The 12,648-nt window shown below is 34.1% G+C and overlaps 1 protein-coding gene across 7 annotated transcripts in view; it reads left to right on the top strand.

Moving 5' to 3' along the window:
- Positions 1–11,819, top strand: part of LOC118062891 (ATP-dependent RNA helicase DEAH13) — a 33,497-nt gene extending 21,678 nt beyond the window's left edge. The window contains exons 1-8 of one of the 7 annotated variants that reach the window (XM_073405446.1): positions 4,010–4,412; positions 6,481–6,550; positions 6,639–6,700; positions 7,009–7,243; positions 7,342–7,572; positions 8,358–8,471; positions 8,574–9,803; positions 10,306–11,819. In XM_073405446.1, the coding sequence (XP_073261547.1) occupies positions 4,306–4,412; positions 6,481–6,550; positions 6,639–6,700; positions 7,009–7,243; positions 7,342–7,572; positions 8,358–8,471; positions 8,574–9,803; positions 10,306–11,511 (3,255 nt within the window). In that variant the 5' untranslated portion in view covers positions 4,010–4,305 and the 3' untranslated portion in view covers positions 11,512–11,819. Of the gene's footprint in view, positions 1–4,009; positions 4,413–5,856; positions 5,956–6,480; positions 6,551–6,635; positions 6,711–6,997; positions 7,244–7,341; positions 7,573–8,357; positions 8,472–8,573; positions 9,804–10,305 lie in introns of those variants that run through there. The other 6 variants (XM_073405444.1, XM_035076765.2, XM_073405445.1 and 3 more) reach the window with 6 other exon arrangements.
- Positions 11,820–12,648: the final 829 nt, after the last annotated feature.

Genomic DNA, 12,648 nt, shown 5'->3' with positions numbered 1-12,648 from the left:
GTTTTTGAATTTCGTACAATTCCCAGGGTAACGATGGTTTACTTTGTTTAGCAGGTGAGATTTGTAATTATTGAAGGTACATGATGAGGTGACTTTCTACGTTGGGGTTTCAAAGCAAGAGGTTCAAAAAAATGCTTGAGATTTATCAAGGAAAACGTGTATATTCTCGAGCACTCATTTTATTAGCATTAATAATAACGAGTAGCTTATTTGTGATGTCAAATGCACGAGTGATGATATTACAAGGAAACATCATAAAGGAAGATTCTAGTCAATATGTGCACATGAGTAAGTTTGTTATCTAAACTTGTCTAAAAAGGGTTTTCCATTGCCCGATTAACAACCTTAATGTGTTGAATCGAGGTTTATAAAGTAAGAAAGCATAGGCCAAGGCAAAACCACATTGGCATACTAATCACATCCGAGTAGACTTTCAACGAAAACTGGTGGTTTCATGTATGTTACCTAAACCAAAGACCATTGAGGCACCGCTACTTCCCCTCCCAATCCTAAAGATTTGGTCATGTCATAATGCAAACATTGTGTTGAGTGTGCATTTTCAAAATTCTATGTCTGATAAAAACAATGCATATGGATGCGTGCGATAATCAAATAAACACAATAAAATGCATTATCATTGAAAAATAACAAACAAAGCTTAGCCCTTGAAATCATCAATGGAGTCGCTATTTTATCGCACTTCAATAAATGTTGCAATGAGCTGATTTTGTGTGAAAACAAAAAATATATAGAAAAAAAAAAATCGCCACCTAATTTTATAGTAACTAAGAACCATAATTAGTCTTAAGAGATTTTAGGTAAGGAATTGATTATATAATATAAAAGATAACAATTACTCTATCTATCTTATTTAAGGTAAGCTGTATTGTCATTTATTTTCAAAGATAAATGTGTTTTAATGTGGTCTGCCTAAATTAATATGTAGTCTAGGTATTGTCCTTATCCACAAAACGACATTCAAAGGATAGGACCCGATATTAGACCTTACCATCTTGAGTTATTTGATGGACTATATTAACTAACCTTATAATATGTTAATTAACATTCGAAAGACAGGGTCTATTGTGAGACCATTCCATCTCGAGTCTTTTAACGAATGATATGATTATTTAATATAAGGCTCGAAGGTGCATGATCAACTAAATAAATAACATTCAAAGGACATGGTTTAATTTTAGACCATTACATCCTGGTCTCTAATAATTAATAAAGACATTTAATTCAAAATCAAATATCAATTGATATTATTATTAGATATTAAACATATATAAAAAAAAGGTTTGATAATAGGCCATACCATATTTGAGTTAATTATCAATTAATAGGAATAATTAATACATGAATAATTTTTATTATCATTTTAGTTTTATTAAATTAAATACAAAAAATGGGTGTTGGACCCACATTGACAATGAAAAATTAGCTATTAGACCCACACGCAACGCAATGACAGGTGAATTCAAGCGTTGAACTTGCATCGTCAATTTTTATTTATTTGTTTAGGGTATACAAAATACAAAATAAAAATAAAAATAGTGCAATACATGTACAAAAGTAAAATTAAAAAATACCCTAGAAGCCCTTGAATTTACCTTAATGCCACTAGACAGGAAAAGTACCAAAATACCTTTGAACTTCGTTGGAAATTTCAAAAATACCTATTTCAATCGCTAAAAATGAATTTTGATTATTGAAAAATTCATTTCAAACTCCAAAAAATTTTCTTTTGACAGTATGTATTTAGTGGACCTGTTTTTTTTTCTTTTATTGAAAATAATGGTTTTAACTTACCTCAGTCAACAACACACAATTTAACCTTTATTATTCTGGTGGTCTCATTTTCTTTTAATGAAAATGATGGTTTTGATCCGAGATGACTTAAAACTTATTTTTTACCTCGGCCAAAACAATTTGATTTATATTATAAAGGCTGACTCGAGAAAAATATATTTTTGAATTTTAAGCTTTTTTATTTTCTCTAAATAAAAATAGATATAAAATGATATATAATTTATTACAATCTCATGGCTAATCAAACTGACAAGTTCAATTACAAATTTGTTTTGGCTTATGCGTTCACGTGAAACATTGCTAAAATTCCATTTTGTTATTTATTTTTTTTTTTATTTTATCTTGATCGGTCCTGTATAATAAATATTTTTTGGGTTAGTTTTTTGAGTTAATTAAAATAAATATAAATATGAAAAGAGAAAATAAAATCAATGACTCATAAAAAATATTAAAAATATCCTTACAGTTAATCCTAAAAAATAATTAATAAAAGATCACTATTTAATTATATATGTTCTAATAATGGCAAAGTTTTCTTCTCAAAATAATATATAACAGAGTAATAATATTAATAATAATAACAATAGCAAAGTTTGATTAATCAATATTTTAGCATTTTGGCAATTTCAAGGCAAAATTCAATGTCATTGCCATTTGAAGTGCCCGTTTCGGCCAACTCATGTTTTTTAAATTAATTAATTTTTATTTTAGATCGTTTTATATTGATTTTAAAAATAATTTTTTAAAAAAATATTTTAATATATTTTTGTATAAAAAGTACTTTAGAAAACAACTACACAACAATATTTTCAAGTAGATATAACCTTAAACACTACTATTGTGTATCTAAAAATAAACAAAAATAAAAAAAATCAAAGCAAAATGAAATTATGTTATATTAAAACTTTGTTTGGAATTATATTTTAAATGATGTGTTATAAAAAAATAATTTTTTATTTTAAAATATCTTTTTATACTTTTTAGATTATTTTAATTTTTTGATATTAGAAATAATTTTAAAAAAATAAAAAAATATTATTTTAATATATTTTTAAGTAAAAAATATTTTTAAAAACAACCACTATTGTTTAAATTTTAAATTTATAATTAAATCATTTTTTTACTAGAAATATTTATTTAAAAAAACCAACACGTAAGAAGCTTGGATCTTTACGGAAGAAATATATTAGAGAATGGCATATTATTTTAAAATAGTAAAAAGATGATATATTAAATTATTTTCAGTTAATTATTGAAAAAAGAAAACTTGAATGATCAAAATAAAATAAACTCACCGCCTTCAATGGAAACCATTTCAGACATTCCTGGTAGGAACGTTTATAACTGGAGGAGGATCATGAAATAACCTTATTTCAGAAATGAAGTTCTCCACTCGCAAGGTGGCACTCATTAGAACAAGTTTTAGTGGAAATATCATATTTTCAGGACTTAGACTTTGACCAGAGAGCACCATTTTTTGCTGCTGCTCATATTTCTTCTGCCATATGCAAAAGATTGTATATGGTAAAGATAGGTGAGAAGGAAGAAGATCCATAAACAATGTTTTGCAGCTGAAAGTGGGAAAGTGTATCAAAATTATCTGGCGGAGTTGAATGACACGAGAGAGCATTCCAATAAGAATGTCTGTATTCACACTTCTCTCATGAGCCTCATCCAGAATTATCACAGAGTAACGCTTCAATAAAATATCAGTCTGCAACATAAAAAAAGTATTAAACAGCAGAAGAAGAGTTAACATGAGCATACTAATCCATTTTCTCCAGACAATATCTTTTTTACATGGGTCCATATCCGTCTGCACCATAAAAGATTTTATTGAACTGCAGAAGAGTTAACATGAGCGTTCAAATCCATTAATTCCAGACAAAATATCTTTTTTACATTGGTCCCACCAGCAGAGCTAGCTCCGTACATGACATAGCAAACAATACCAGAAAGGATCCTGCAGGAGATATAACTAATAGGACTTTAAATTTTCAGGAATAAGTTTCAGAAAATAACACATTAAAAAAATTTGAATTTTGGATCCTCAATGGTAGTACATTACAAGAAAACATGATAGGAATTTTAAATTTCCACAAACAACATTCAGAATATATAATTCTACAGGCAGCACTAAAAAGTTTGTACAAGAAAACATAAGGTGGTTGTACTAGCTGCCACTTCAACATGCCTTTCACCATAGTGGCAAACCCGAGGGTAGTCATTACAGTCCCTTCTTCCCTTTCCACGTCTTTAATTAGCATTCAGCGGTAACATTTATTTATTTTCTCACAAAAAAAGTAAACTAAATAAACTTTAAGCAATAAATCTCAGTTCCTTTTATTTATTTATTTTCCGAGAATTCAAAATCCCACCTTCCCCGGTAACAAAGAAGCGACTGTTTTTGATAGGGTTTGCTTCTCTCTCTTCGGGCACAAAATCACATTCTAAAATCCTGCAATTCGCCAAATTAGGGTTAGGGTTTTAACTATGTATGCTGATCGCGTAGACGCTGCAGCGAAGACTTCAATAAAGGATCGCCTTAACGGCAATTCCATCGGCGACTCCGCTCGCCTCCGTCATATTACTGGCAAAAGGTTTTGTTTCCCCTTCTCTACTGTTTCACCGTACTTGAATTTTAATTTATGTTAGATTTTAATGATTTATTAAGGAGAATTTAGGGTTTGTGGAGGTTTTTTTGGGTTAAAAAAGTTAATATTTACAGTGAGAATCTGTATTTTAGCACTGGAAGAAAAACAATTGAGCTAAGCGTTTAGCTTCGTCCACATTGTAAAATAAAAATGAGAATCGGCGCTTCGCTAGGGAATTATGTTGGGAATTGCCTCAAAGAGAGTTTTATTAGTTTATGGTCATACATGTAGAGATTAAAGACCCGGGAGCTTGGTATTCGATTCTCACTTTGTGTTATGATAGTCTTGTTTTAACTGTTGATTTTGGCTACTTGTTTCTGTGTGAGAGGATTGAATGTTTGCGGATGAAGACACGCCTGTTCGTTTGATGCCTAAAATATGAATAAGCGTCTTGGGAGTTGCATATTTTTTTTGGGAAAAGTGTGGGAGTTTCTGGACATGTAGATTCACTTTCCATGCTGTACGTGAGAGATTGAGATAGTTTATCAGAGTAGAGCAATTGGTTATATCAATTATAGGCTCTGTATGGTGAACTGATTTTTCAGTCAAGTGAAAAGCTGCAATTGGTTATATCAATTATAGGCTCTGCAACAAAAAGGACTTGTGATAATCTGCTTTCTATATTTTGTTGGGTTATTCGGTATGGCTTTTAGTAAATGATTATCATTGTTTTTAACTTTTGACTCGAAGAAAGTTATAAACTGTTTGGTTAGAAATGATTTTGGATTTCTTTAAATCTAATAATGTTGTAAAATGAGTCAAAAGTTGCTTTAGTGACAAGTTAAAGTTTTTAACTTTAAGTTTCTTGATTCTTAGATTAGCTATTTAAACGAAAAAATTGTTTTGAGTCATTTGTTGCCAAAATGCTTCTATCTGAACTCTTTTTTATCATAAGTTATTATGTAAAATGACTTTTGATTGATGACTCGAGTTAATAGTTACTTTTCATTGGTCAAAGCCTAACAGACTTGTGTTTTTTTTCCTTTCCAAATCAATCATCGGTTACTTGGGTTATGCTTATGAGAGTACATTTTGCTACTAGACTCTATTTTTTCTTCTTGTTCTTTTTTTATCCATTGTAATTGAATGAATCTCTTTTATGATATGCTCTTATATAATGTTATCTGGTTGTTTTCATATTGTTCCGAGTGTCCACATCACTGAGTTCATATCACATTAGCAGGCAGAGGCAAGATGATAAATGGGAACATGACTCTATGATGATGGTGGACCACGTTTTCAAGTATGGATTGACTAATGACAGAATTACTGGGACCTAAAATTGCTGCTATTGTTGGATGCAACTAAATCAACTATATTTTCTCATGACTTTTTCTTAATGACTTGTGAAGATCACAAAATTGATGCTCGAGATCTTCGGTTAAAAGCTCCAAAGGAAAAGTTTCCAAAGCGTCTCCCCGTTCAGGTGTGAGGATCTGCGTGAAAAACTATCAGGGACGATGAATTCACAGCCAGCAAATGTTATTTTGTAAGTGGCAACTAGCTTACATTTTATAACTCTGACTACCCTAGGGTTTGCCACTGTGGTGAAAGGCATGTTGAAGTGGCAACTAGTGCAACCACCTTACGAATCCCGCTTTGTCTCGTCGGGAAAAATCAGCCTCCGCCTTATAGGTGTCATCAAGGTTTATGGATCTCATCAGCTAATGATAACCTACCCATTTCACATCCCGAGGATAGGGGTGATCATCTTAGTGTTTTTTTTTTTTTCAATTGAATTTTAGTAGCAATCTAGGAAAATAGAAATAAGAAAAAATTCAGGGATTCTCTTTGCTACTTATGCTTGTTGCTTGTACAAAACATGTTCACTTACAGGTTCTTAGGTAATTGTAATTTTTACATGCCATTTAAAGGATTGGTCTTGATTCGACAATTTTTTAGAAAGTATCAAGTCTAGCAAGTTTACAATATGTCCTTTAAGTAGCCATGGGCTTGCAAATGTTTACCTTTGAGTTTTTTTTATCCGCATAAAACTTGTTGCTTGCATATGTAGTGTGGAAGGTGATAGCAACGCATTGATCATGCCTGCAAAGAAAAGTAATAAAAGGAAAGGCATGAATCAGGTATGTAGCGCAGGTGAAATATCTCTTTTGTTCTGCTATGCCCTTTCTTTTAAGAGGTTGAATGCCTGAAACTTTTGTTGCACAGGAGCAAGAAGTGGCCAAGAAAAATAAAAACCCACAGTTAAGTAAATCTCAGAAAAGAAAATTGAAGAAGCTGGAGGTGTGTGCTTGCATTTAGCTTCTAGCTTTTTGTGTTTTAAAAGAAGTTGAATTGACCAGCTGCTGACTTACAACATGCAATTTATGCATTATGTATTGTACATGGTTAGCATGGAGGATTGAAGAAGCAATTGATGCAACTTAGTATATTATTAACTATCTTTGACTCAATACCATATCTTGTATTATATGTGAGTGGGAATGGTGAAATTACATGTGCATGTCAGTATATTGTTGTAACTGCACTATTGTTGACTAACTGGAGAGCGGGGCATTTGCATGGAGCAGGGTAAATTAAATGAGACCTCAACTGTGGATTTAGGAAAGGCTAGCAATTTCCTAGATTTTCCATTGCTAAGACCTCCTACTACCCCAACAGTGGTGCATGTATCAAGGCCAGATGAGGTGGAGAAGAAACGGAAGGATCTTCCAATTATTATGATGGAACAGGAGATAATGGAAGCTATAAATGAACATTCCACTGTTATTATCTGTGGAGAAACTGGGTGTGGTAAAACCACTCAAGTTCCTCAGGTGGGTTTCTTCTATGCATTAGATTTGTTAGCTACTGCCATCTCAAACAATTTGGCTCAAGAACCATCTAATTTTGGTTCTTTGGTGCAATCTTTCAGTTTCTTTATGAAGCAGGTTATGGTTCAAACCATTCTGTTGTTAGAAATGGTGTTATTGGTGTTACTCAACCACGACGCATTGCTGTCCTTGCCACTGCTAGACGGGTTGCATTTGAACTTGGTCTTCATCTTGGTAAAGAGGTTGGATTCCAAGTTAGGCATGACAAGAGAATCGGAGACAATTGTTCAATCAAGTTTATGACTGATGGAATATTACTGCGAGAAGTTCAGGTTTGGATTCAGCCGATTTACATGCATCTTATTTGTGGGTGTTTTGAAGAATGGTACATCAATGATTATATGTGAGAAGTTTTAGTATGTGGTTTTTCAACTGTCAAATGATGTTTGCAATTCTTATATTTGATCTTCCTATATAGTTTTTTTATTTTTTGTTGGTGCTTCTTTGGTGTTTCTTCATGTCAGATTCTTGCTTGGTTGCCTGAATCTACATTTTTGAATTGTGAATTTGAATCTATTGGTACTGACCCAAAAAAGGCAATTAAAAAGAATAAGCCAGAGGCACAGTTGTTATTGAACAACCACTAATTTCACTTGTGTCTTCTTTATAGCTGACCCATTCGTCAAACTTTTTAGTGCTGCCTGTAGAATTATATATTCTGAATGTTGTTTGTGGAAATTTAAAATTCCTATTATGTTTTCTTGTAATGTACTACCATTGAGGATCCAAAATTCAAATTTTTTTAATGTGTTATTTTCTGAAACTTGTTCCTGGAAATTTAAAGTCCTATTAGTTATATCTCCTGCAGGATCCTTTCTGGTATTGTTTGCTATGTCATGTACGGAGCTAGCTCTGCTGGTGGGACCAATGTAAAAAAGATATTTTGTCTGGAATTAATGGATTTGAACGCTCATGTTAACTCTTCTGCAGTTCAATAAAATCTTTTATGGTGCAGACGGATATGGACCCATGTAAAAAAGATATTGTCTGGAGAAAATGGATTAGTATGCTCATGTTAACTCTTCTTCTGCTGTTTAATACTTTTTTTATGTTGCAGACTGATATTTTATTGAAGCGTTACTCTGTGATAATTCTGGATGAGGCTCATGAGAGAAGTGTGAATACAGACATTCTTATTGGAATGCTCTCTCGTGTCATTCAACTCCGCCAGGTAATTTTGATACACTTTCCCACTTTCAGCTGCAAAACATTGTTTATGGATCTTCTTCCTTCTCACCTATCTTTACCATATACAATCTTTTGCATATGGCAGAAGAAATATGAGCAGCAGCAAAAAATGGTGCTCTCTGGTCAAAGTCTAAGTCCTGAAAATATGATATTTCCACTAAAACTTGTTCTAATGAGTGCCACCTTGCGAGTGGAGGACTTCATTTCTGAAAGAAGGTTATTTCATGATCCTCCTCCAGTTATAAACGTTCCTACCAGGCAATTTGAAGTGACAGCGCATTTCTCGAAGAGAACAGAAACTGTGGATTATATTGGCCAGGCCTATAAGCAAGTCATGTCAATCCACAAGAGGCTTCCACAAGGAGGCATACTTGTCTTTGTCACAGGACAGAGAGAAGTAGAGTACTTGTGTCAGAAGTTACGTAAAGCTTCAACAGAGTTGATTGCTAATACTGCTAAAGGGCGTGTAGGGGATGAGGTCCCAGCAATGTCTGAAATGGTTTCCATTGAAGGCGTTGACATGAAGGATATTGATGAGGCATTTGAGATTCAGGGGAATTTGATTGACCAGCAAACTGAGAGGTTTGGCTCTCATGATGAAGACGTGCCAGATTCTGTTGAGAATGAATCAGATGTCTCTTATGATTCAGGATCAGAGAGCGAAGTAGAAATTGTTGGTGATGAGGTGGATATAGAGGATGCAAAAACATCTGAAAATGATGTTGTGGGTGTTCTACGAGAGAAAAGTAGCCTTGTTGCATTGAAGTCTGCTTTTGAAGCTTTGGCTGGAGAGAATGCATCAGAATGTAAATCAGAGGGAAAACAAATTCCTTCTATGCCAGAAGAGAGCCCAGAACAATACAAAAATAGCATGGAGAAGAAAACAGTAGGAGATAAGGGTCTTTTTACCAGTGCCCTGCGTGTTATGCCTCTTTATGCCATGCTTCCTGCAGTGGCACAGCTCCATGTATTTGATGAGGTCAAGGAAGGGGAGCGGCTTGTTGTTGTTGCCACTAATGTTGCTGAAACTTCTTTAACCATCCCAGGGATAAAATATGTGGTTGATACTGGAAGAGAAAAGGTGAAGAACTACAACTCATCAAATGGCATGGAAGCATATGAAGTACAGTGGATAAGTAAGGCTTCAGCTGATCAGCGCAAAGGAAGAGCAGGAAGAACAGGGCCTGGCCACTGTTACCGTCTTTATTCTTCTGCTGTCTATAATAACATACTTCCTGACTTCTCTTGTGCTGAGATATCTAAAGTACCTGTTGATAGCATTGTTCTTGTCCTGAAATCCATGCATATCGACAAGGTGTGTTTTCTTCTATGTTATGGTTCTCTAATTACCTGCAAAATCTTTTCCTTTCTTTTTTCCTGTTTAATGCAACAGACTTTACAATGGCATTTTTGATGCACGAAGGATTTAAACTTAGATAATAGAAGATCATATAGGATTTTGTATATCAATACTATAACCAATTAGCTTTTCATGTTTTATGTTTGTGGTGGAGGTGAGGTTTGTTCTTATCATATGCTGTTTTCCAAGTATCCAAAAATCTAAAGAGGCACATTAAATTATCTGAATGGGGTTGGATATGCCTATACGGAGTAAGTATCTTGTAGTTGACTTGTCCCCGGAATGCATTTGCTGGCTGGTCATCCAGTTGCTAGTTGTTTTGCTGAGTTTGCTTGTATGCTGCCTGCTACATGTTTTTTGAAGTTATAATATTAGATACCAGTGGTTTAACTCGTCGAGAGGAATTTCTTCTAACCAATTCTTTAACTTAGTCTCTCTGTTTTGTTATGTATTCCAGGTAGAAAAGTTCCCATTTCCAACTCCTCCAGAGGCTGCTGCCTTAGTAGAAGCAGAACGTTGCTTGAAGACCTTGGAAGCTCTTGATAATACAGGAAGACTGACATCCCTAGGGAAGGCCATGGCTTGCTATCCCATGAGTCCTCGTCACTCTCGAATGCTCCTTACAGCTATCCAAATTACGAGGAAAATGAAAGATCATGATACAGCAAATCTGGTTCTAGGATATGCAGTTGCAACAGCTGCAGCATTGAGCTTTTCCAATGCTTTTCTTAAGCATTTTGAAGGAAGTCATACTGACAGCAATGGCTCAGAACAGGATGGAAGATCTAGTAGCCTAGGAAGCAATAAAATTTTAGACAAGCAAGAAAAAATAAAGAAAAAGAAACTCAGAGAAACAACTAAATTATCCCGTGCTCGATTTTCCAATTCTACTAGTGATACATTGACTGTAGCTTATGCCTTGCATTGTTTTGAGCTTTCTACAAGCCCGGTGGGATTCTGCCACGAAAATGGCTTGCACCTTAAAACCATGGAAGAAATGTCCAAGCTTAGAAGGCAGCTTCTTCAACTGGTCTTTAATCATCATGTTCACGAGTTAGAGCAGGGTTTCTCTTGGACCCATGGGACCGTGGAGGATGTAGAACAAGCTTGGAGGGTTTTGTCCAGTAAGAGGTCTACTTTATTGAATGTGGAAGATATCTTAGGCCAAGCTATCTGTGCTGGCTGGGTTGATAGGGTTGCAAAACGCATCAGAGGAAATTCAGGTTCCTTGGAAGGAGACAGAAAAGCAAGTGCTGTTCGGTATCAAGCCTGCATGGTTAAAGAAACAGTATTCCTTCATCGGCGGTCCTCTCTTTCTAATTCAGCGCCAGAGTTTTTGGTGTACAGTGAATTGCTTCATACAAAGCGGCCTTACATGCATGGGGCCACAAGCATTAAACCAGAATGGCTTGCCAAGTATGGTGTGTCTTTGTGCAGTTTTTCAACTGTAGAAGACCGGAAACCTGAATATGATCCTCAAACTGACCAATTATATCGTTGGGTCATTCCAACCTTCGGGCCACATCTGTGGCGACTTCCAGCACAAAGTATGCCAATTAGCAGTGATGAGGATCGACTCAAGGTATGTGCAAAGTTTCCAGAACTAATCCACTCATTGAAGCAGATAAAGCGGGGAGTCAAGGATCAAAAGCTGAAAGGTTAGATAAAATAGAAAATGTGCCAGTTGCTTTAGCTTTCTCAGAATGCGACTATAATCGCATGAGATTGGTTTTGTTCCTTGTTGATCGTACATGAACGAAGAGAAGATATAAATTTATACATTTTTTTAGGAAGGAAAAATGATTTGATGGTCAGGATCTTGCAGCGAAATATCGCTGCTCCTGTTATCATTACTTTTTATTGGTAACAATCACACGGCAGAACTGTGAATCGCTAACTGCCGCCATCAGCCAAATTTTGATGCCTGTCTGTCTTTCTAGCAAGTAATGAAAGAATAGTGATTTCTCCTAATTTGTTCCTTTGTCAGAATCTTTAGCTAGCTAGTCAACGATGGTAGCTGTGGTAACAATGGGGTTACTATACTCTGTTGGATGTTTCTTCCCACTGCTCATAACCTGTCTATGATACTCTCTGTAGCACAAATGGATATTGCTGTAAGTGGAGAAATCAGGAAGTTGATACGATGCCTGTATTTATTCGCACGGAGTAGTAGAGTAGGTTCTAAAGGTTATAAAAGCAATTTAATTCTATTAATTAATTAATTAATTTAGTTATTTTCAGTTAAATTAATCTCATTTCTTCAACATACATCTCAACTAATTATGAGATTAAGGATCTCATCTTACAAAAATCTTATTTGGATTTTTATTTTTTTTTAATTGTGAGATTAATTATGTTTTCCACTACGTCTTCAATTTTTTTTTAATTGTGAGATTAACCATTTACGAGGATGATAAGTGATTTCAATGGTAGAGTTTTCTATATAAAGTAATATGGACTCAACAATTCAATTTTTTTATACGAATTATTTAACGATAAGTGTTGTATAAATTTAACGAGTTCAACACTTGGAGGTACCATATTTTTTCTCAACTAACAAGAAAGACATGGTTAATATATTTTTTTAAAGGGGGTTCAAGTCGCGCTATTTGTGGCGTGCTTTTTTTATTTTTTTTTCTTAGCTATTTTGTGTTTTGGGGATTTTTTTTTCAAATCCATTATTTAAAGTGAGATTATTATTATTTTATAGTATTGAGTTGATAAATTATTTTTTATATTTTTTTATTGTATAATAAAATAAAAAAATTAAATTCACCATCCATAATTCTAGTCATAAGTT

This window comes from Populus alba, chromosome 16 (genome assembly GCF_005239225.2).
Source record: "Populus alba chromosome 16, ASM523922v2, whole genome shotgun sequence".
Taxonomy (NCBI): Eukaryota; Viridiplantae; Streptophyta; class Magnoliopsida; order Malpighiales; family Salicaceae; genus Populus; species Populus alba.
This window is presented reverse-complemented; position numbering and strand designations above follow the sequence as displayed.